General features: G+C 30.3%; 2 protein-coding genes across 8 annotated transcripts; one reads left to right on the top strand and one right to left on the bottom strand.

Annotated features, from left to right (window-relative positions):
• Positions 1-5,595: 5,595 nt before the first annotated feature.
• On the top strand, positions 5,596-9,786 carry LOC118061055 (ranBP2-type zinc finger protein At1g67325). 2 transcript variants are annotated; one of them, XM_035074422.2, is made up of 10 exons: positions 5,596-5,746; positions 6,056-6,101; positions 6,314-6,429; positions 6,731-7,001; positions 7,248-7,318; positions 7,760-7,811; positions 7,901-8,010; positions 8,250-8,274; positions 8,347-8,498; positions 9,618-9,786. In XM_035074422.2, the coding sequence occupies exons 1-10, from the start codon at positions 5,738-5,740 to the stop codon at positions 9,639-9,641; spliced, it is 876 nt and encodes a 291-aa protein (XP_034930313.1). In that variant the 5' UTR covers positions 5,596-5,737; the 3' UTR covers positions 9,642-9,786. The 2 variants fall into 2 exon arrangements, with proteins under 2 accessions (XP_034930313.1, XP_034930321.1); XM_035074430.2 differs by lacking the exon at positions 9,618-9,786 and adding an exon at positions 8,741-9,108 and having other exon boundaries at positions 5,597-5,746.
• A 2,184-nt stretch (positions 9,787-11,970) lies between these two features.
• On the bottom strand, positions 11,971-18,752 carry LOC118061068 (squamosa promoter-binding-like protein 2). Of its 6 annotated transcripts, none has more exons than XR_012167971.1 (6): positions 18,586-18,752; positions 16,454-17,510; positions 16,119-16,249; positions 15,061-15,333; positions 12,738-13,113; positions 11,971-12,311 (listed from the first exon to the last, which is right to left on the bottom strand). XR_012167971.1 is itself a non-coding variant. In XM_073404709.1 (4 exons), exons 1-4 carry the CDS (start codon positions 17,131-17,133, stop codon positions 12,857-12,859), a joined length of 1,341 nt encoding a protein of 446 aa, XP_073260810.1. In that variant the 5' UTR covers positions 17,134-18,532; the 3' UTR covers positions 12,593-12,856. The 6 variants fall into 6 exon arrangements, 2 of the variants coding, with proteins under 2 accessions (XP_073260810.1, XP_073260815.1); XR_012167972.1 differs by having other exon boundaries at positions 16,454-17,210; XR_012167973.1 differs by lacking the exon at positions 18,586-18,752 and adding an exon at positions 17,765-18,532 and having other exon boundaries at positions 16,454-17,210.
• Positions 18,753-24,518: the final 5,766 nt, after the last annotated feature.

Genomic DNA, 24,518 nt, shown 5'->3' with positions numbered 1-24,518 from the left:
CGTCAATGAGATTTTTTTATATATCGTTTCTCTTACCTCCCTTGAAAAAATCAAATTGGCTCTTCTTTCTATGGATGTTTTAACTCCAATTCTTGTTTTTTTTTAATTTTTAATTTTGGGTCATTTTATAAAAAAAAAAATTGTTTGCTTTTAGTTTCATCATTCATTCTCAATTAATTATAAATTAATTTTTTTCAATTTGATCCATATTCTTTTTATTTATGATTCTTTTCATTGACTATTTTGTAAAAGTTTTGTTAACTTTCAATTTCATTATTTAATCTAAATTTATGGTATATTATTTTTTTCAATCTTGCCCTTGTTCTTTTTATTTTTTATTCTTTTATTAGAGTTATTTTTCTCTTTAATTTTACCATTCTATTGAAAATTTGTAATTTCTCTCTAATTTATTTTTTATTTCAATTTTTATCCTCGTTATTTTAATTATCATTTTTTTGTTTTTAATCATTTTGTGTAATATTTTTTTATTTCATAATTTAACATTTAATTTGTTAGGAGTTGGGCTTCACAGTTTTTTCTTATGTGATGTTTCTAGTCTAATAACCTAGGTCACGAATTTAAAAAGTTAACATGCATTACATCTATTTTTTATTTGTTTTATATAGGATCTTTCACTATTTAAAAGTGACTTAGGTTATTTTGAGTTTTTTTATTTGTCATTCATTCTTTTTTAGATTTAACCCATTTTTTATATAAAAAAAATTTTTTGTTTGAATTAAATTAATTGCTTAGATATTGGCATTACATGCTAACTTCTTGATATTTTTGTTTACTATAATTGGGCTCTTTTTTTTTTTTTAATTTTGGTTGTGTGGTTATCACAATATCATTATCTAAATTGCAGGTTTTGTGGATTAATCATTGATTGTTTAAATTGATTTAATGTGTCATCATCTCATGTTTTTTTTAAGAAAATATATTATTCAATATGTCACCATCATAATATTTTTAAATTTTTTCTTCCAATATGCGCGTTGATTTCTTTTGGCATCTTTGTATTTTTTTTAAGGTTAAAAAGAAATTATTCAACCTAAAGTGTAGTACAAATAAAAAAAATCCAGTTATTATTGTATTTCATTTATTATTGAAATGTAATAAAAATAAAAAACAAAAAATCAAATGTTTGAATGAAAATAAATGGTGTCGATTGAAACATCAAATAGTTGTTGTTTTATAAGGTAATATTTAAAGTGTTAACAATGATTCTATAACTAAAAAAAACTTTAAGATTACTTAAAACACAAAAATACAGCAGTGCACGCGTAAGGTTTAATCAAATCATGTAGTGTTTCCATCTACTCGAAAAAAAATTGTAATGTTTTCATTCTTTTTTCTTGGCCTGTATCATCACGGAAAATTAATAACAATAATGAAATATAGTAATCTTCCAAAAGCTTGAAGATATTAAAAAAACCCTCTTTTGCACCCCAAATGCCTTTAATGTTAAGGGGGTGATTTTGAAAATGCTAAAGGTGTTATAGATTAAAAAAAGAAAAAAAGAGAGAGTTTTTGTAATATTTACTTAGATACGATAGTTTCTATCAATTTTTTAACGGTCCATATAATTTTATAACACATAAGGGGAGCTTTTTGTAGTATCTATTTAAACATGATTGGTTTTTTTTTATTATTAACATGGATTTCCAGACTAATTTTTACAAACCTTAACTGAATCTCATAAATTTTAAAATTAACAATAATATAATTATTCATTTTACTGACAATGGTATCCATGTTTTCAAGTAATTTATTTTAATTCTCTATAAAAATACTCGGATTTAAGCTATTTCCTTACCAGTAATCCGACTTAAACCAGCATAGTAATAAATTATAGAACAATTAAATGATTTTACTTATAATGATTCATTATCACCCAATATAAATGTTTAATATGTTTATTTTAATAGCACAAACCAACACAGACAAAGTAGTCGTTGCTAAATATAACCCAACAAAATAATCATCGCAGTAGAGACTAAACAGGCTATTAGTTTAAGTATGAGAAATTTTATGCATAGCAATATATGGAACACAATATATTCCTCGAAGAGAAGAGATATATTGCCAGTATAATGTGAGTTTGATTTAAGGAATAAATTCGATAATTAAGAATGCCTATTCCTCTTTTAACTTTTTTTCAATTTCAAGCCTTGGAATCAGTGTTTAAGATGATTTATTTCTTAAAAATAGAGACTTAATCTTGGTAGATTCTAAGAATCGTAAAAAAATTATTATTTCCAGCATCCATGCTAATAGCAAGCTACTTTAAAAAATCAATTGGAAAAAAAAAATAGTTTTTAAAAAAATTAATTTAAAAAAAAACAGATTAGAAAATAAAATCAAAGTTTAACTATGTCAATCTTTAAAACTCGTAACTCTACTCATTAAACTGAGTTACCCAATAAAAGACAAACTTAAAAATATATGAATTAAAATTATCAATAATCCAAAATTATATCAAAAAACAAATAACAATTGAAAAAATAAGAATAAAATATAATATAAAATTAAATTAAATAAAACAATGGGTAACGTAATTTAAAAATAAAATAAATTAATAAAATGATAAAAAATAAAAAATTATAAATTAAAAGAATGATGATTAAATCTAGTATAAAAATAAAATATTGAGGGATGAAATTGAAAAATAAAATAAATCAAGAAAAAGATAAAAGTAAAAAAAATAGCAATTAAAATAACATAAATGAAATATGATAGATGAATTGAAGGGTGGAAAAAAATTAATTTTATAAATTATTATAAATAAAACAAATAATAATTAAAATAATAATGACCAAATTTGAGTAAAAAAAAAAAAAAAGTATTGTTTTTGAGAAACTAAAGGCTTAAAGGAAAAAACAAGGTGGAAAGAGAGAGAAAAATAAAAATAAATAAATGACACCTTCACCACATTAGAGATTCATTGGCCATGGATGTTGCCCATGAATGGAGATGCTATTAAGGAGATTCAAATGTCAACCAAAAAACCATTATTTTGCCAGTGAAAGATGGCTCACACACAACTCAAATGGCATGAGCATCTCTAATACACCATCGCTTGCATTCTATGGATCAACTACTTTTCATTTTTAAATGATATTTTATATTTATTAAAATACAAAATTATATCAACTTGATTATAATGAAAAAAACATGTGGAAAATACTAAAAGCCCTTAAAGACAAGCTTAATAGTTTTTTATTTTTAAGTGTAATACAACAATTTTATCATGCTTTAAAAAAAAGATGATGAAGCCCATTGATAAAAGTTTAATAGTTTTTTTTTTTAAGGGGCGTTTATTTGATGAAAAATGATTTTTTGAAAAATTATTTTCAAAACTCTCCTACGTGTGTTTATCATTAAGAAAGTTGGTCAACGAAAATATTTTTTAGTTAAAAAAAAATTGGTTTGGTTTTCCAAAAAAGTGTTTTCTTTTTATTTTGAATGGAAAATATTTTTCAGAAGTTGTGAAAAAATTAAAAATATCATATTATTTGCTAATTATATCAAATTTGATCCTCAAACTTTTAATTGCCATATATTTTGTTTTGAATATTTTTTTTTTCAATTTCATCAATTAGAATTTAAAATTTATATTAACTTTGGTACTTATTTTTATAATTATTATTTGTTTTTTCCTTATCATTTTTTAATTGAAATTTTTTATCTATCAGATTTGATCCTCATTCTTTTGATTATTACTTATTTTATTTGAAATAATTTATAAAATGCTAATTATTATTATTTTAATTTCTTTATCTTTCAAATTTTTTATTTGTTAGATTTGAACTCTATTATTTTTATTATTATTTATTTTATTTGAGATAATTTATGTATTTTTTTTTCAATTTCATTCTTGTTCAGTTTTTAAATTTGTAAGATTTGTTCCTCATTGTTTTAATAAACTTGAAAAAAATTAAAACATTAATAAGTTATTTTTCAACTCATTTTTTAAGACATAACAAAACACTGGAAAGTGTTTTCCAACTTATTTTTTTATTATATTACCAAACATCAAAAAATAATTCACTTTCTTGAAATTTATTTTTCAAAAAAAAAAAACTTTTCAAGCAAACAAACGGGACCTAAGAGTAATTAAGTAATTTTAATATGCAAATAATCTGAAAAGATAGACTTGTCTCAGTCAATTTGATAGGTATCATTTAGTTACTATACTTGGGACAAAAAAAATGAGAACATTGAAAACACAAATGTATTTTGGTTAAGGAGATAAACAAAGCCATAAAAATAAATTTGTCTCCAAAACAATTTTAAAGTCAATTTTTGTATTTTCAAAACATGAAGTATAGAGGGGATATGTCTTAAGAGATAATATTTTTTATTTTTTATTTCTAAAATATCATGGTAAAAAAATCTCAATTCTATAATTGTTAAGCTAAGACAAACATGTAATAATAAAAATAGTTGTTATAGTAGTTTTAAAACTTAGCTGAGAGTTGATCAAAGGTAAAGCTCGGGTCATGAGTTGGGTAGACTCAAGTTGACCCAAGTCAACGTAAAAATAAAAATGATTATTATCATTATTTTAAAACTCGATCCGGGAATCAATTTGAGATAGGGTTGGGTCACATGTGAAGCTGATTGTTGATCAATGTCAACATAATGATAAAAAATAATAATTATTATAATTTTAAAATCGATTCAAGGGATAACCTTGGACAAGCTCAGGGTCAAGTATTCATAGAGTTAATATAAGAATAAAAGTGATTATTATCACATTTTTAAAACCAGATTCATGGTTCAACCAAAGACAAGACTCGAGTCACAAATCAATAGGGTCAATCCAGGTTGACTTGGATCAATGTAAGGATAAAAGTTTTTATTATCATAATTTTAAAACTCGACTTAGGAGTTAATTAGGATAAGGTTTAAGTCATGGATTAGGCAGGTCAAACCAGGTTGATATAAGTCAACATATATATAAAGTAATTACTATAGTTTTAAAGCCCGACTTTAAAGCTGACCTAAGACAAAGTTCAGGTTAGGGATTAGGAGGGTTAGGTCAACCTATTTTTTTTTTAAAAAATTTAATAAAGCAACTTTTTTTAACCATTTTTTTTCTTATGATAGGTCAACAGATTTTTAATCCATGATTTATCTCAGGTCGACTTGGATTTTTGACAAAGTTAGGTCGTTTTATAACTATAATTATTATAATATCATTAATCTCACACTTGGTATGAACTAAAGTTAACAAAACAATATATAATTATTTTTTAAAATATATAAATTTGATAATAATTTATATTAATAATTATTATTTTTATATTGTATCTTATTTTATTCATCGTAATCAAACATAATACATAGACATTTACTTTATTTTAGTATACTGGTATCAGGCACAATTATATTACTATTTTATTTTTTTGTCTTGTCTTTAATGTTTTCACTATTTTCATCCTTTTTTTTTTTTTTTGAAATAATAATTAAATATTATTATTATAATGACGAATAAACCATATGTGATGATATTACCCGAATAAAGAAAAGTAAAATATTTATTTTTTCACTTAAATTGTGAAATGCCAAGGATTTCTTTTTTTAAATTTAATTTAATTTAACAGAAGAAAAATTTCCCCTCTCGCATAAAATCCACTTCTTGTCTTGCTTTCTACAGGAGGGCAGAATAAAGCAGTCTCTTGTTTCAGCCTCTACAAACTCGAAAAAAACCTAAAGACCCAATTACCACGCCATGTCTCAGGTTCTTCATTTATTTTTTTTTCTTCTCTTTCTTTCGATTGCTTACGCATCAATTGAAAGATTACTAGTTTTTTTTTCTCTAATTCTTGTTTCTGCACTGAACTCCAATGGATCTATTTTTTTTTTTTTGTTATTGTTTTCGTAAATTGCAATTTTTCCAAAGATTACTTAATTTTGAGAAATTGGATTTACATTTTTAGATATATCGAGTTGGATTCCATTTGAATTGCGAATTGCTGTATAGAATTTTGTATTTTTTTTTAATCTGATATGTTTAGTGGATTTTGACTGTTATTTTTTTATTCTTCAGGTAGATAACAGAAATTCATCAGCAGCGAAGCGCGCAAGAACTGATGGTACGGAATTCTTATTAATCACTATTTTTTCTTTCAAAAAAGTGTTTCTTTTAACTTTTTTTAAGATTTGCGACTTTATGCATATTAATTGAAAACACGCGCGAGAGGGCATATCCATCGAGTAGAATGATTGCATTTTCATGCCTATTTCGGACAACTGGTTTTGCTTTTGGTTATGAAGTTGGAATTGAGTTGTGTTCATTGCTGTGTAGGTAGTCGCAGGGAGGATGATTGGACTTGTCCAAGTTGTGGCAATGTCAACTTTTCATTTAGGACTACTTGTAACATGCGTAATTGTACCCAACCCAGGCCAGCTGATCATATTTCGGTGAGTCATAATTGCAGTGACCTGTTTTACTTGTTATAGAGTGTTGCTGGTGTGTTGATGGGTATTTACTTGTTATGAAATTGGGTTTAGGTGGAATTACTGGTAATTTCAGGAACCAAACATGATAGGCTGTCTGTAGCCAGCAGTTAGTGTCAAAACTATTAGCCACCTGAGCTAAAAGATTAATCTATGCTTGTTCAGTCTTCATCTTGACGCACTGTTTTGTTATGGTGTTTGACTTTTCCTGTTGTTTGTGTTGGATTCTAATCCATATATTTGCTCCTTTTTTCCTTGATGCCAGAAATCTGCTGCCAAGCCCCTGCAAGCACCGCAGGGTTATTCATCAGCTCCTTATTTAGGTGCTGGCGCACCTTCTTCAATGTATATGGGTGTGCCACCATATGGTTCTTCTCTCTTCAACGGGTCATCTATTCCTCCATACGACGTTCCATTCACTGGGGGCTCGGCTTACCATTACAATTATGGCAGCCGCCTTTCTGGTGGCAGTCCATATAGACCATTGCATATTTCAGGACCACCTCCTTATTCTGGTGGATCTATGATGGGAAATGGTATGTTATTGTATTTTTCTTTTTAAAAATAAAACTGTCATCAGGCTCTAGGTTTGTGTTTTTGTTTCTTCAGTTTTCCCTATTTAATAAATAGACTAAATTGAACTTCTGGTGTCTTTTCTTTCTAATCACTGTTTGTTTCTAATCAGCTGTCTATTTAGATGCACTTTATTGCAGGTTATTTATGTATGTACTTCGAATAATTTAGGTTGCATTTATGAAGTAATGTTTTTTTTTTTTCTGCAGGTGGGATGTATGCAATGCCCCCCCTAATGGACCGGTATGGATTAGGCATGCCAATGGGCCCTGCAGCTATGGTACGTTAGTAATTATTCTTACTAATTCACTAAGTTGTGGAATTTAGGAAACATGACTAGGGGTTTAAAACAGTGATTTTCACATTATGCTTAATTGGTTTCTGAGATGCCTTGCTTCATGTCAAAATTTGTGTGCATAAATGCAAAAAACACTCCTGTGTATATGTGATTCTTTGTATTCTTAGGGGCTTATATAGTTTGTTTTTATGTATTCATATAACTTGATAGTTCATGTTTACGCATATTACATTCACTTTATTTATATGCCAATTGGTGAGCATTTTGTGTCTATTTATGTAGATAACAATGCTAATAAATACAAATGTAAATTCATAGTTCATTATGTTTTTAAGGGAGAATGCAATTTATGTATTTTTAGATTCTAGCAATCTTCTTTTATGGATATGTGCTTGATTCATAAGTGCATGCTATTTCTTCCAGGGGCCAAGGCCAGGTTTTTTCCCAGATGATATATCTCAGAAGAAGGGTTCAGGTTTGTCATCAATACGATGTGTATGAGCAACAAACTGAAACTTCTTTATTCTCCAACATTGATCTTTTCTTCTTATAATGCCACTGTAGATGCATCACGTGATAATGACTGGACATGCCCGAAATGTGGGAACATCAACTTTTCTTTTAGAACTGTTTGTAACATGAGGAAGTGCAATACTCCAAAGCCAGGGTCCCAGGTCTATGCTACTTCTTAAATATAGAAGAATCAGTCAATTATTTTCATGTTTGGTGGCCTTTTTCTCTCTCATGTCTTTGTACTATTTGGACACTGAACTTGGGATAAGCTTGAAAATTACTGGGAATTCTAAATTATTGGTTTAGTTTGTAGTTTTTTCTAGTAATGGTAATTTCTAGTTTTTACTTTTGTTTAATAATGGTAAGTTGTCTAATATTCAATATTTTCTTGCCATTGTAGGTTGCAAAGTCTGACAAAAATTCCAGTAAGTCCTTTTAAATCCCGCACATGGTAAGCTTCATATTCTGAATTGATACTGATGAGCTTCTTGCCTCAGAACAAAAAATGCCGGAGGGAAGCTGGAAGTGTGAAAAATGCAACAACATAAACTATCCGTTCCGGACGAAGTGCAATAGACAAAATTGTGGGGCTGAGAAACCAGCTGAGTCAAAGAAGTCCCCTTCACCGGCACCTGATGAGGATGATCAGGTTTGTTATGTGATTCATCGTCATTGTATTTCCATTCATTGTTTGAAACTGTTTTGCTCATCAATAGCATATGTACTCTTCACAAATTCAATGATTATTAGTGAGAAGGATGTTTGGCCTCTTCCTTCTTTCTCCCTCCCCTCCCGGTCATCTCTTTCTATGTAGTTCTTGCTATGTACCTCATTAATTGTCAATTATCTCTCTCTCTGCAACCATTGATTTGCAATTGTCTACTGTTCCAGTGAGTACTAGGACATGTTTGAGGGTTGAGAAGGTCCAGAGTTGTCGTCCAGCATTGCTCAATATGGGTGTCTGAAAGTCAGTCTTGTTGTCCTCATGTTGCAGCGGTTGTCGAGTTACTGTAACTTCTCATGATGTCTGTCAAGTTGTATTACTAGCAATGGTATTGTGGTCTACTGGTCTTTATGGATCCTTTGATGCATAGCTTAATCTGGTTAAGATTCTACAGGTTGGTTATGGTTTCTATTAGTTAGGCATTTATGCTTTTGGAATCATTCATATATTCCAGTGGGATGATACCATGAATTTAGAATACTGCAGTCTGCATATTTCTTACTCATTTGATGAAATCGTGTCGATGCAATTGAAATTTCTGTGTTTCAGCAGATGCTTCTGTTTGAAGCGTCTGTGTTTTCCAAGGTGATAACTTAATTAGGTCTCTACCAGTAATATGTCGTTTAGTTAAGTAGTTCCAATCCATGCAATATTTCCTTCCCTATTTGTTGTGCTAAGGCTATCAGGACCATGTTTGAACCCTGTTGGAAGTTTTTGGATAACCTGTCTATTTAACATGCTTTGTTTGACTACCTAACAGGCTGTTTGGAACCCTTGGAATTGAATTCAATTTCAAGGGTTAAATCAATTCCTTAGTTTGGAACCCTTTTGAGGGTATTGATTTGAATACCAAATGAATTCAATTGTTAAAATATGACCCAAAGAAAATCAGAGGGGACCCTCTGATTTGCTACCATAATGAATTGACATTAAAAACAACATTCCAAAAATACCCTTAACAACACAATCCTATTTCTTACAAACCCCTGTCTCGTTCCTTCTCCTTTTCTAACCCCCACCATCTCTTCTAACACCTTCTTGCAGATAAGAGAGATTCAAATCTTATAAATAAATGTAAGCTCAAAGCAAGCAGGTCATATAGTGGCCACAAAACTAGAATAATAGCAGTGTATCTCTGGACTCACTTCTCATCTCAACTACTACATATCCCTTTTCTTCCTTTGGTAAGTAAATGGTCTCTTCCTCTTTCTACGTGTCCTTTGGAATTTTGGTTTTTCTTTTATGGTAAGTATTGGTTTATGTTGTGTGTGTTTGTGTGTGTGTGTGTGTGTGTGAAGCTAAACAGAACAGAAGCACTATATTTCACTGCTCTCCTTCTTTTCATTCGTCAACCTCTTTTCCTTGCATGATGACCACCTTCTTTTCCGCCTTTTAACTTTTTCTTGTACCACAAAAGCAATCACTGAGAAAAACCACCTGATTCCATGCCCATCCTTCCCCCTGAGATCATATTCTTTTATTCCGTTGTGATGAGGTGGGTGGATCTGTTTTCTGTGATAAACATAGCCCAACTTTTATTTATTTTTAGGAAAAAAAAGGGAGAGAATTCAGTGGAAGCTTCTGTAACGTGGGATAAATGTACTGGAGTCTTGATGGACTGGAAAATTAACATAAAGATGGTAAAAATGTTACAAGGATAGTAGTTAAAAAGTGGTAAATATAAGGGTTCTTGTAACAGGAAAAAAAAAATGTTTTTTTGTAATAAAAAAAGATGATTTTAAGGGCAAAAAACCAAGATATTCAATTAAATTCCATAGGCACAATCGAATTCAATCATGTGTTTTAGTATTTTATTCTAAACATAAGAATTGTAATAGCTTATCAATTGAATTCAAATTATATATGGAATTCAGTTCAATTTTACAAATGATTTTGTTCCGAATAGCCAATAAAATTTAGATGAGGTTGAGGTTCATGGATGGAAGTTATATCTGCATTAGCATAGTTGCATAACTTCGTTTATCCCTCATTAGCTGCGATTTCTTCTTTCATTAGCGTGGTCATATTCTTACCCCTTTTTGATCTATCAAAGTAGACATTTTGTTTCTGGAATTGTTCCTATGGTATGGGGTTGGACCACTTTAGAGGGACCGTGCTCTCGTGTTTGATGCCATCACTAGTAGCCAATCTCATTGTGGTGTGGATGGATGCACGATTCCATCATGTGTTTACTGTCATTCTAGGCTGGTTGGTGTTCCGGAATCTGGTTCACCTGCAGGATTGTTCTTCAAACTCTTGTGATACCCTAAACTTGCAGAAATCCAGTCATTCGTTATGAATTCAAGGTCAGACCTGAAAAGAAATGTTTTTAATCCACGATGCTTCTGAGGGGAGGGATATTGGGACGCCAGCTATTGGTTTGCAAAGATCCATCCATTCTGCCAGTCGATGCCCTCGAACTGTTTTCACATTCCAATCTAATCGTGGGATTGTTCAAGGAGGAAGAAGGCAAAGTTCTATCTGATGATATTGACGATGAAATTTACTGCACTCTGACAATAGCTTACGGTGAATTTCACTAGCGTGTGCTGTTACTTGAAAACATTAAAATGGAAAGAGGTGGTAAGAATTAAAGAAATACCGTAGGCTTTATTTTTCACCATCAATAAAAGGAACGTTGCGACAAGAATCCATTCCATGAGAGGCCTGCTTGTGGTAAAAGGCAAGGGCTTGGAAACATTGCTTTCAAGGTAAAGACCAAGCTTTGTGCGCGTGCAAGTGGTTGATTGTTACCGTAACTTCAAAGCATGGGTGATTCCACTTTTTCGCTACAAGCCAAGCTCTTCCATTCATGGAAGAAAAAAACCGGCCATCACACATGTCTCGTGGAGTTGTGACACCAATTGATTTGCAGGGCTTGCAATTTCAATGAAACACATTTTTCATTTCCTTCGAAAAATTATTTTTCAATTAGAAATTAGAATAATGTGTTAGCAAGTAATGGCTTTTCTGAACGGAGAAATAAGAACCTTTGTCTTCAACAGACCTCTATCTTTCAGTGAGTCCGGAAAATTGAATAATACCCATCGGAAAAAAAGAGTTTTTATTTTAGTTTGTAGACGCTTTCATTTTTTAGAGCCCTCAATGGAAGGAAGATACATGCCAAAGAACAACAGCAGGTTGACCACAACTCAAGCTCGAGGCAGGAAGGGCTATGTTTCTTTGCTAGCCAATTATTATCCCATGACATCATATGTATTGTTGATAATGACGAATATATGGTTCGTCTGTCAGACGAGGAGATGATTGCTTGGAGAGGAAAAAAATTACCTTCTACATAAACTATGATAGGTTATCGAGTGCCCCGAAAAATAATCAGTCAGCAACCAGCACTTGTAAACTAGCAGAATAGACACCATTCAGTAATGACACCAAATTTTCAAACAGCTCATGCTCATAGTTCACATCAAAGCCATATAAGAGCTAAAAGATCATTCAGACCTTTTACAGTATATTACAGCACAAGAGATGCTGAGAAGAGCTTTGCCATGGGCATCGAATGGAAGGAACAAGAAAATTGATAGCTCAGATCCCTAGGTTTTCAAAAGATGCTTCAAAAGTTGCATTATTAAGTTCCAGGTTCCTAAAAATTTAATAACAGATGCAGATAACTTTCAAATCAGTGATCCATCATTAACCTGTCCAAATGGTGTTTTAGGAGAACTTTGAATCACCATGATCTGAATCCTAACAGTATGATCCAGGATGGTCCAGTGCCTGAAGAATATGGAAAATACTAGTCAGATTACTACAGGTACTGAAAAAATTCTGCTGCTATATAACTTCACCATAACTACGAGTTATATAACCTCTACCATCAGCGTCCACTAATAGTCTGCAAACAAACTAAATTCAAGGACTCGGGGCAATCTCACACTTGATAGTTAATGGGGAGTAAGAATAAGTGATGTCTAGTGCTTGCAACATGCAGGACATCATTTGAAGTTAAAAAGTGTAATTTATCCCCACATTGAATGATTTCAATTAACTTCCACCGATGCAGAATACTATAATTTAGCTTTTATATCTAAGATTGCGGAAAGGTTTTAAGGACTGACCACCACATGATTACTGTAAATTTAAGTTGCAGTGAGCACAAGAAAGTATTGTGCCTCTAAGCTAAATGTCAAACTAGATACTGACCTTTATTTAATTTGTTAAGATGAATAAATCGCTTCAGCAGTAAGTTCATCTGGATGGAATTGAAGTCATTCCCCTTTGATGTTCTTAACAGCTGAAACTCTTGAAAGTAACTGCTACCATCAGTGTGACGTCAAGGTATGCACTTGAGAGTCAGTTGACGGTTGCTCAGTCCTCCAATACTCTGATGAAGCAAGTGGTGAGTTTTGGGGTATAACTTGCAGCACAGATTGAGTGGTGTGATTTGTATGCATGGGTTGTTCAAATGAAATAGATTGCGGCTCACGTGAACCCCATGAATTGTTTGACAGAAGAGAGAGAGCACGATGAGATTCTGGTGCTGCTTCCGCTTTGGAAGGAATGATGTATTCTTCCAAACCTGCAAGGTTCACATTCCAAATAATTTCAAGCATCAACTTTTAGAAAGAGGAGAATCACTCCAGACCAAAAAAAGAGAAGAAAAAAAGAAACCCCCAGCACAATAGTTCTTATCTGTGTTCATGAGGACCTGCTCTATTAATTGTCTCCATAAAAAGCAATGCTTCCAAATTCATACTTCATCCATATGACTTTTAAAACAATCAATGTTAACCATCTACACATTCTTAAGCTTCTTCTATGCTCATTAGGATCCCCAGACTTGCACCAATCAACAAGGACACAAAACATGTTCACTGTCCACTCTGACCACCACGTCATACATCTCTGATTTCCAAAATTAAGCAGAGCTATGCTTAAATACAGAAATAAACAATTCTTGAAAATCACCAGGAACTATAAGTGTCCCTTTTTTTTTCTATAAGAAATTCAGGCTTTGTCACATTTATTTGCATTCATCATCGCCAAAATCAGTGGTATATTTGCCAAATATTAGATTTTGCACCCCATTTATCACGCTGCTGAATTATTCTCAAATATATCATGTGATATCTAACTATCATCCATGTATCTCCAAAGTTAGCAATACTTTCTGTTATTTTTAGAAATATCATGGTGTACTTTGACTCTTGAATGAGGCTCCAACCTGGTATGTGCCATGTTAAGATAATTTTAAACCACCAGAGCAACCAATATTTTGCTTATGCTGCGATTTTATACATACCTAATTACCTATTACATGTAAATTTGATACACACACACACACAGCTTTGGATTCATGTACCAGTACTAAAAGAAAAGAAAACAACAAAAGAACAAACAAGGCTCGAGGCCAAGTGGACACAGACAGTGGACAAATCCTAAACTTCAGTGAATCAGAGACACCCAAGTGTTGCGACCATTGATAGCTATTATAAATTATTTAGCTTCATTGAGACTAAAGAAACAAATTAAATCAATTATTTTGATAAAAAAATCATGTCCATTTCAAAGCATCAATTAATTTGATAAAAAAATCATGCTCTTTTCATATCAAATAGCATAGTGCAATCTGAAGAACAGAATATGTTCTACAATGCTTAATTAAGTCCAATACATACTATGTGCATGTTAATTTTGTTATGCAAGATCAATCTTATTTATTTTACAGGAGTTAAAATTAATGCCCATTGTATCTAGCATCCATCAGTTAAACATCTTAATTCCCCATAATTGTGTCAAGAAAAATTGCAAAAGTGAATCAATTAATATATTCCAAAGTCCTTTAAGCAAAATTTTCGTATCTTACTATGAATTCTCCATAGTTTTTTAAAAGCAGAAGTTGATATGTTGATGCTAGATTCAGCAGATATTTCATAGATGTACTTTTTTGGACTTTGATATATTCATCAATCAACATGAAACCTTGTTCATGTCCAATGATTGAAGCACTAGAAACCTATCCTTTAGTTCTAGTCTGCAGTCACAAGCATGTGGTTAATCACATTGGTTAAGAGCAAGGTCCATGCCAAATGCCAAAGCCTTGTTGACATTGAACTCTAATTGAATAAATTGTAAGTTTAAGAAACGTTGTTAATTTTAGGCTTACAGACAAGTGAAACTGGACCTTGGGAATTTCATGAAGACAACAGTAAGGTTTCAAATTATCCACCATTAATAACAATTTAAATGGACGCACCTGGAGATTCTCACAAAGCTATCCTGTAATGATTTTTACTCATTTGAGTCATTTTCATGTAAAATAAACTCTTTTCAGATCTTTGGTTAAATATTACCTTTATTATTATTGTTGGTCACTAGAGCATATTGTTACTTGTAAGACATATCAAGGAAACCTTGCTAAGAAATTCTAGTAAAGATTTTATATATTGCTAACCATATCATCAACATTAAGAAACTTAATGCAATAATTGTAAGGCCTGTTTCTCAAAATGAAAACAAAACAAACCTTGGTTGAGAATCCCAGCTGCAGTGCCCTTGCCTTTAGATGGTAAGGAGCTATTAGACTTATGATGGTGCTGAATATCAATGCCATTTGTCAGATCAAAGCCAGGCAAGTGAAACTGCCCGTCATTACCACCTATTTCTCCAGGCTTTGCTATATAATCTTTTGTTATTGTGAACTTGGAGATGTATGTGCCTTCCCACGTCAAATTTGCATTAGGCCTGGCATGAACAAGTGGTGCCCTGTCCCATGCAAGACTCATCTGTTGCCTTTCATCTGCACAGTAAACAAAGATAATATTAAGTTGCATGAATGGTTATTATCAATACCAATTTAGTTGCATGAACTTGTGTATCCTGAGTTGAAACAATATCAGTAAACCAGATTGTAGTCCCGTGCGCAAAGGGAACAGGTGAGACATAGTACTACCTCAGGTTTACCTTGTTAAATAAAGCTAACCAAGAGTTCATTAAAGGAAAGAACTTTTGGGGATTGATAAAGAAAATTTAAACAATCAATGAACACAAAGGACTCCATCACATGCAGTACATCACAGAGTCAGAACTAAGAAGACAAAGTTATACCCATAACTCAAACTGAAAGTTTCAATGATAATAGCAGTTCAACCATGCTGGAAGAAACCTTTGAAACTATAATACCACATTATGCTTATTTGTAAGTGATTTCAAAACCGATGAGTTTTTGCATTTTTATGTGCCTCTAATCTACAAACAGATACAAATTTGTTGAAAATAATTAGGACATCAACTTGCAAGTGTCATTCACAATCAAAGAAAAATCTTTTTTTTTTTCTTTTATTTTGTTGCTCAATTAGAGAAAATTGAGACTTCAAGTCCATATAAAACTAGCCAAGGGGGTCTCTTTCCTCCTTTTGGTTTAGCCTCATTAAAGCAAAGGGAACTGTATAGCATCATCCAGATCGCTTCATTCCATAGCATATGGGAAGATCAAGAAACAACTACAACAAAGATCAATGACAATAGCATATTCTACAAATCAGCTTCGAGAGAATAATCAAAGTCTCAGTTTGAGACCAGTACCATATAATGATGAAGACACTCTTGAATTTAAATGGACTGATCCTGGTTGTTTGCGGCGTCTTGCATTGTGATCAGAAAGTCGCCTGCGACAGCTTTTCTTCTTTTCATCGAACTCTGACAGACCATGGAACCTTTGACATCCAAAAACCCAAATTGTCAATGCAATCATAAAAACTAGGAATAATCAGTACTATAATTACTAATTGACGAGAATTGACATAATCAACACACCACACTAGACAACAACAATTAGCAAAAGAGCATATAGAAAATGACCCATTCTCAGGCATTATTGTCTTCCAACACACAACCATGCATTTCATTAGAAGCTTTACCTGCTACACTGCTGGCAAAACCTGCGTTCCAAACCAGCTACAATGACCTTCTGGCACTTTGAATGGCTTTCACAAACTCTATGTTTGCGATGATAATCTTTAGCTGATGAGAGGTCAAGGTTACAGCCTTCCACTTGACAGCATGGAGCACGCTGACTCTGAATAGTGGACTTCAATTTCTTTGCTGAACTAAAAGAGGGCACAGGAACTGTAGAAAATGATGAAGACTGAGCATTGTTGCCAGCACAAGCATCTTCAAAGTATATTCGTTTACCAAGCTTCAAACCAAGCAGCTGGTCACCTGAACCAACTGAAGCCTCAATTGTGGAAGACATACCAACTGTCTTAGCCTTTCCAATTTCTTTCTTATTGTAATCAGATGGATTTGCTTTAGAGGCCTCCAAAGTGAATTTGGATGCTTTAACTTCCCCAGCTGATATAGAATTGATGGAAGCTGACTTCGAGCACTTTGAGAAAGAAGCAAGTTCCAAATCAGAGCTAGAACCACCGCTTCTGCTTGCACTCCCAGATGAATAGAAAAAACCAGAGTCGGTTCCTTTTTCTCCATCAGTTTCCAAATCTGTTGGGCTTAACTGCTTAGAATTTTCAGTTGTTATTCCATTAAACATTATCAAGCTCTCCCAGTCCCACTGTAAGTGAGGTTTGCCATTCCACTCCATCAGTAAGTCAGAACTTTTAGAATCACTTCACAAAGAATACTTCTTCATGAAATCAACAAGCAATGGGACACCAGATCCTGCAATCATTATGACATCAAGGATCAAATTGCAACTTTAAACATGCAAAACTCAAAACATACTAATACTGGACAGGATTAGAAATAGGTTCAGGATAAATTGAATATCGTTATAAACAGCATGTGCCCCTGAAAAACTGAAGAACGCAGTTCACCGTCAAATCTTGATGATTATAAGTGCCAGCCACCTCTGTTTTTCTGAATTATCAGAGCTAATCTTTATTCGCTTAAAGAGAACAAAATCCGATCTGCTTGTTTCCCAATCTTACAAAGTAATTCCTCTTGATGCCTCCGAAAGCCCTGAACTCCCCCAGCTCAGAGAACTCAGACAAAATACCAGGCAAACCTAAACCAAACCAGGTAAAGGAAGCGTCTACTAAACAAAGAGCTCTTTATAACCCAGTAAATTTTCTTGCAGAAATCAATCAATCTTCAAATCTCCAAACACAAACATCCACCAATCAATTCACAGATTTCAAGCACAGTAACTTGCAAACTAAAAAGAACCTGACAACAAAAATCAATCAAATTTCTCTACTTTTGTACATATTTACCTCTCCTAGACACAACCATGACTTCTCAGTGTGTTACCTAACAAACTGTCTCCACCCAGCACACCTAATAAATGCTCTCTCTTCTCCCTCTTTCTCTCTTTATATCTCAATTGTCTCAGTATATCTAACTTGTATTAAAATGGAGCTGGTTTCATCTTTTTACCATCAACAAAAAGTAAACAATAATTCACATTGAAGTTGCTTGGGCTAGTCACAGTAAGTAGGCCCCTGGACGAGACCCTACTCACCTAATGTGTTCACAAGAATCTAACCTCCCCCAACGCATCCACTAATTCACCACTTTTAACCCATTATTTATAGACCAAATAATAAAAACCAAAAACAAAACAAACTTAACTTTGTATCTTGTAAGAGTAAGTGGAATGTACTACTATTGCTATAACCAACAAATAAGAAAGGTAGAAGCAAAAGAAAAGGAATCCCATCTGTCAAAAAAAAAAAAAGGGGATCTTTTTCTTTTCTTTTCTTCTTTCTTTCAGTGAAAAGTCCACTTTAAGTATTGGGAAAAAATGTGTTTCCTCATTTTTAGAAATCCCACCACATATTTCTCGTCTTTAAGCTCTTTAGTGAACTTAAAGCCACAAGCTTTGAGTTTCCATTTACATATAACAGGAAGACTCGTGAAAGTACAAAAATATGCTATCACAGCAAACATGAAAACCCTTTGTCTCTCAGCAATAAGCCTATAACCGTGGAATTCCAATAAAATAACAAAGGAGATAATGCTACAGATTTTCTTTGTTTTTTTTTTTTTTTTTCAATTTGAAACTTGAAAGAACGAATAAACAAGCACTACTTACCCTTCAGATGAGAAAGAAACAGAAGAAGGGATCTCCGATAAAAAGCTGCCTGAGAAGTGAGAAGAGAACTTTACTATTATTAATGCTGATTTGCTGTTTATGATTGACGAGAGACACAGGGAGTGAGTGAGAGTGATGTGAAGATAAGAAGAAAGGAGCTTGCTTTATTACACTTCTATAAAGTTTTGAGTGAATAAATACAGCAATAGTTTTCATTCTCTTTCTTTTATTTGATAAATTAGATTATTAGCATGTAAAATAAAAATAAATTATGAAATGACAATTATGACACGGATAAAAAAAGAGTGAAACAACGTATTTTTGGAAGTTGTTGTTGGAATTGTTACAAATTTTAAATAAGGTTAACAACCAAAATATCTATTTAAATTGATGTGTAAAAAAAATTATAAAATTTAAAGATTCAATGATTGAGATAGCAATTCTATAACTACTCTAAAAAATAAAATTTAAATATTTTTATAAAAATTTAAATATAATTTACCGATCAGATTAAAAGTTATAGCTTTTTTAACTATTATTATAGTTTGATACAATCAGACCTTTTCTTGAGTCTAAATTTATTCTATTAATCTATAAAAACATCTGTTATGCTATTCACATAATCTGTTTATAATAAATTTTTATTTAGTTATGATAAACCTATACTTGATTGCTCAAAATCAGTCATAAAAACTATTATGTGAATAATTAACTTTTTAAGATTTTAATTAATATTTTTTTTTAAGTTTATAAATTAGACAAAAATATATATTTTTTTTATTTATAATATATATTTTAAAAAATTATAATTTTTGCGTGAAAAGATTGACCAATCATATAACTGCATCCAACCACCAATTATTGGCAATTATTGTGCTTTAAAAACATGTCATGTTTAAATATTATTATTTTAAAATACAACAACTCTCTTGTTACATTTAAAAATATGATATTTAATAAATATTATATTTGAAAAATATAATAATATGAAAATAAATTATTTTACTAAATATTTTTTCAAATAGCGTTATTATGTTAAAAAATTTAATTTACAGTGTTAATAATTTTTTTGGTTGGTGGGTTCATATCTTTCTATTTTCATGACACGTAAAGTAGCCTGTACAGCCCTTCCTACTTGGACGGGTTAAAGAAAAAAAATAGTGTTATATTTTACTTGAATTACTGTGGTTGTGACAAAATAAAGTCTTCAATTATTAATTTTGTCTATTTTACCTTTACATTATTAATTTCTAGGCAAATTATATTCTGAACTGATAAGTTTGTTTCAATAGTTTTTGTTATTATAGTTAAAAAAATAAAAAAAATTTAGTTGAGATTAAAACAAACAGGCTTAAAAAATATTTATTTTATTAAAATTACTATGAGATGAAATTTTTACATGAAAAATAAATAAAAAAAACAAGTTCTCATAAATAAAAAAAAACAAGTTATTTTAGCTTTTATAAAACTAAAATTTAAAACGTGATTATATGTAAAATTTATTGTTAAAAAAAAAAAACTTAGCTAGTTAAATAATTTTTTCTTTGTGATTTTAAAAAAAATATATAAGCTATCATGATATCAAATAATCTTTGGAAAAAAAAACTTAAATACTTAAAACAATGTGGTTTTACCTAGCCTTATCTTATACTTTAAATTATTTAATAATTGCAAAAAAAATCAATGACATGTCTTTTTTAAACATAAAATATCTGAACAAAGAGAAATATTTATCCAATCTTTTTCTTCTTCTAAATCTGATATTCATATTCAGATCAGATGATAAAGGTTATCGATAGTTAAAGAAAGAGAGATCGATGAAGGCTTACTATTTTATTTCTCTCTTTCTCATTTTTTGATGTTTTACACTTTTTACTATTAGAGATTCTATACACGTTAGGATTTTATTATTTATTTAAAAAAATATTAAAAAACAAGTTGTAAAAAATAAATGTGAACGCCAAAAACTATTTTATAACTTGCCACCTTTCATATCCTTATAAAATGAAGGATGGCACCTTTGTAAATTAATCATAAAAAAATGTTAATTAAAAAAAGTCGATACCGTGGTTGATGTAGTTTAACAAAAACTAATTAATTAATCTCATAACGTAGAAATCGTATATTTAATTCGATGTATTTATAGCCTCACCCATCCATCATTTTTTTTTTTTTTTTAATATGGAATAAAGCGAAGAGAAGTAGGAACTATGAGAAACTGGATTAGGAAGTAAGGCTTATTGGAATTAAAAACGATTAGATTGAGGCTAATCATTGGTGGTTAAGGAACATCAATAGTTATGATAAATCAGGCACCATTAATCAGTTTTAATAAACTACTTGAAAGATGAAAGATCTCATCCCTGTGATTAACCCAGGAGATCCACTCGAGGACACGAGGTCATGTCTTCTATTTATTCTTTAATCTTTCACTTATTTTTATTTTATTTTATTTTTATAAACTTAACGTGGCTACTTGACCATGCCTGGCTAATCAAGGTGTCGAGAGGACGCTTAAGTATTGTTTCAAATTGTATTGTAAAAGTATTGTTTTTTAAAAAAATTATTTATTTTAAATTAATATTTTTTTATATTTTTAAATTATTTTAATGTGCTAATATAAAAAATAATTTTTTAAAATATAAATATATTATTTTAAAATAAAAAACATTTTTAAAAAATAATAATACTTCCAAACATTCTCAAAAACCTTCCCCTGTAAACATTGCCGTGATTGGTTGTCGTAAGATAACTTTTTTATTTATCAAAAGAAATAAATTTTTAATCGTAGATGTGCCGCGCACCCCCCCGCATGAACATATCTAGTCTCGATAACCATTGAATTAAAAAGCTGAGGAAATCAAAGCTTCTTTGAATCAAAATTGGTACCGCTTTATTCGTTTTCTCTTTTCTCTTTTCATTTTTATACACTACTTCATTTGTTTTCATGCTTCTCTACGAGGTTCTGGTTCTTCGAATAATAATTATAATTATAAAAAAAAATATCAATTATCAAATCACATATAAAATTAAATACAATTGATAATGTGATGCTATTTTTATATTTAAAATAAAATACCAAATCACATAATTATATTCAATTATGTTATTCAAGAAACCGTTGAAAATAAATTAAATTGAAGGATGTGCGAGATGATCTTGTTTGAGAAGCCTTGAAGAGGAAAGCCTTGGCAGAAGGGGCATGTTCCATTAGTAGATAATTTGGCTGTTCTTCTTGCCGAAAGATATTCGATCCTCCACGTCGAATCCTAGCTTTACTTTGCAAGTAGTATGATGTCTGTTACCTGACGTGTCTGCAATAAAGAAAAGTAGTAGCTAGGCGATGTTAAGAGTTTGTTTTGTACTTTTTAAATAATTTTTTATGTAAAAATATATATTAATGATTTTTTTAAAAAAAATTATTTTTGATATTAGTAAATTAAAATGATTTAAAAACACTAAAAATATATTAATTTAAAATTATTAAAAAAATAATTATTATTTTTAAAACACACAGATAAAAAATCCGAACTGAACAACAAGTGCCCAGTAAACGAAAAGAGAGTGGAGAGATCAGACAAGTAAGTTGGGTTTTTTACAAGGAATTAAATGGCGAGTACTTTTGAAAAAAAAAATTTCATTGCCGATTAGAATTAGAATTAGAATTGAATTCCTCAAATTATAGGTCTCCTCTCTTATTTGCTTGTTATGTACTGTTTTTAGATATAATTTTTATTTTTTAATTTCAACCTTTTAATAACATGTTTATTGAAATTTCAGTTTTATAATTTATTTTAATTTTTTTTATAAGGTTATCACAATCTTATAATATTGGTTTAACGATCTAGATCAAGAAATTAGTAGGTTAGCTTGAATTGGCACGAATCAATTCAATATGTTACCGGTTTAATACTATTTTTTTAAAAAATATATTGTCTTAAATTTTTATGAATCAAACTATATTTTTACTAGTCATCTGAGTTGACTTTAGACCCACCAAACCAATTATTAGGTCACATTAAATCAACCTCTAAACAATTTAAATTTTTTTATTGGAAAAATATCAACAATGCTTAATGGTTTTTGTAAGTTTTAAAAAAAATTGATCAAACTCAAAGCGCAGTGTAGCCCAACGATCTAATTATTAACAATATCTAAATGGTGTGGGGGAATCACTGTTCCCCACACACAATGTACTGTGGATTACAACAGTAATCCATAGTATATATTTTTTTTTTTTTTGCAGTTTTTTCTAACTTTTCTCTTTATTCTTTTTTTTTTTTCGTGTTTTTCCCAAAATTACTTCTTCTTTTCAACTTTACTATTTTTTCTTTTTTCTTTTTGCATTTATTTTTTATTTTAAAAAAAAATTATTTTTGTTGATTTTACTTTTAAAATATTAACCTGATTAAAAATTTCGTTTTGTAATTTTTTTCTTTAAAATACTGCGGATTGCTGCGGTGTTTTCCCACATAGTTTTTCTATTTTATTTTTTTTAATTATATTTTTTGATTTTTTTTAATATTGAGCTGATTGAAAATTTAATTTTGTAATTTTTTTCTTTAAAACATTGTTGCTTGCTACAATGTTTCTCTGCATGGTTTTTTTATAATTTTCTCCGAAATTATCTTTTTTTATTTTATTTTTTAATATTAAACAGGTTAAAAATTACAATTACAATATGTGAGGAAAGCACTGTAACTTTTCTCGAAAATTACAGTAGATTGCTATAGTGTTTTTTTCCACATTATTTTTTTTCTGTTTTTGTTATTTTTTTTTCTAAAATTGTCTTTGTCAATTTTATTTTTTAAATATTAAGCTGGTTAAGAATTGCAATTACAAGTAAATACAAATTTTTCCTCACAAAACACTATAGATTGATACAGTTTTTCCTCACATGGTTTTTTTCCAGTTTCTTTTGTGTTTTTTTTTTGTAATATTTTTTTTCAAAATTATCTTCGTCGATTTTTTTTTTAATATTGAGTTGGTTAGAATTTAACTTTGTAATAAAGCTTAATCATGTGGGGAAAGCATTGTAGCTTTCCTCATAAAACATTGTGGATTGTTACAATGTCTCTCCGCATGATTTTTTTTTTCTTATAATTTTTTTTCAAATTATCTTTGTCAATTTTATTTCTTAAATATTGAGTTGTTTTAGAATTATAATTACAAATCATTACAAATAAGGTTAAATCATGTGAGGAAGCACTGTAGCTTTCATCACAAAACACTGTGAATTGCTATAGTGTTTCCAACATGAGTTTTTCCCTTTTTTTGGTTTTTTTTTTTTCTAAAATTGTCTCTGTTGATTTTTTTTTAATATTGAGTTGATTAAGAATTTAGCTTTGTAATATTTTTTTCTTTAAAACACTGTGAATTGTTGCAGTGTTTTCTCATATGATTTTTCCCAAAATCATCTTTGTCGATTTTTTTTTTAATATTGAGTTGGTTAAGAATTATAATTACAATAAAGCTAAATCATACGAGGAAAGTGTTGTAGTTTTTCTCACAAAACACTGTGGATTTCTATAATATTTCTCTAAATAGTTTTTCATTTTATTTTATTGGGAAAAGCGCTATAGTTTTCCTTACAGAACATTGTCAATTGCTGCAATATTTTTTCTCATGGGTTTTTTTCCTTCCAAAATTATCTTTATTGGTTTTTTTTTTAATATTAAGTTGATAAAGAATTTAGCTTTGTAATTTTTTTTTCTTTTTATTAACTAAAAAGTTAAATCATGTAGTGAAAGCATTGTATCTTTCCTCACAAAACACTATAGATATCTACAAATCATTTTGTTCAGTCTCTGAGTTTTTGATTAGCAACACAACTTTTTTTCCCGTCATGAAATATTTGCTCTATCATACCTTTAATTTCTATTACTTATCTAGCATTGGTTTACAGTTATAATACTATCAAGTGTATTTGTTTT

Source organism: Populus alba, chromosome 1 (genome assembly GCF_005239225.2).
Source record: "Populus alba chromosome 1, ASM523922v2, whole genome shotgun sequence".
In the NCBI taxonomy this organism is placed as follows: domain Eukaryota; kingdom Viridiplantae; phylum Streptophyta; class Magnoliopsida; order Malpighiales; family Salicaceae; genus Populus; species Populus alba.
The sequence above is the reverse complement of the archived record's forward strand: the minus strand, read 5'-3'. Positions and strand labels throughout refer to the sequence as shown.

Bases quoted from the DNA above. Each gene is read 5' to 3' on its own strand.
- LOC118061055 (XM_035074422.2), top strand. The intron at 6,102-6,313 runs GTACGGAATTCT...ATTGCTGTGTAG, and splicing joins GAAGCGCGCAAGAACTGATG to GTAGTCGCAGGGAGGATGAT. The intron at 7,319-7,759 runs GTACGTTAGTAA...TATTTCTTCCAG, and splicing joins CAATGGGCCCTGCAGCTATG to GGGCCAAGGCCAGGTTTTTT.
- LOC118061068 (XM_073404709.1), bottom strand. From the start codon at position 17,133: ATGGAGTGGAATGGCAAACCTCACTTACAGTGGGACTGGGAGAGCTTG. The intron at 16,250-16,453 runs GTAAAGCTTCTA...TGGATGTCAAAG, and splicing joins TTTTGCCAGCAGTGTAGCAG to GTTCCATGGTCTGTCAGAGT. The intron at 15,334-16,118 runs GTACTGGTCTCA...TTTACTGTGCAG, and splicing joins AGTGTCTTCATCATTATATG to ATGAAAGGCAACAGATGAGT.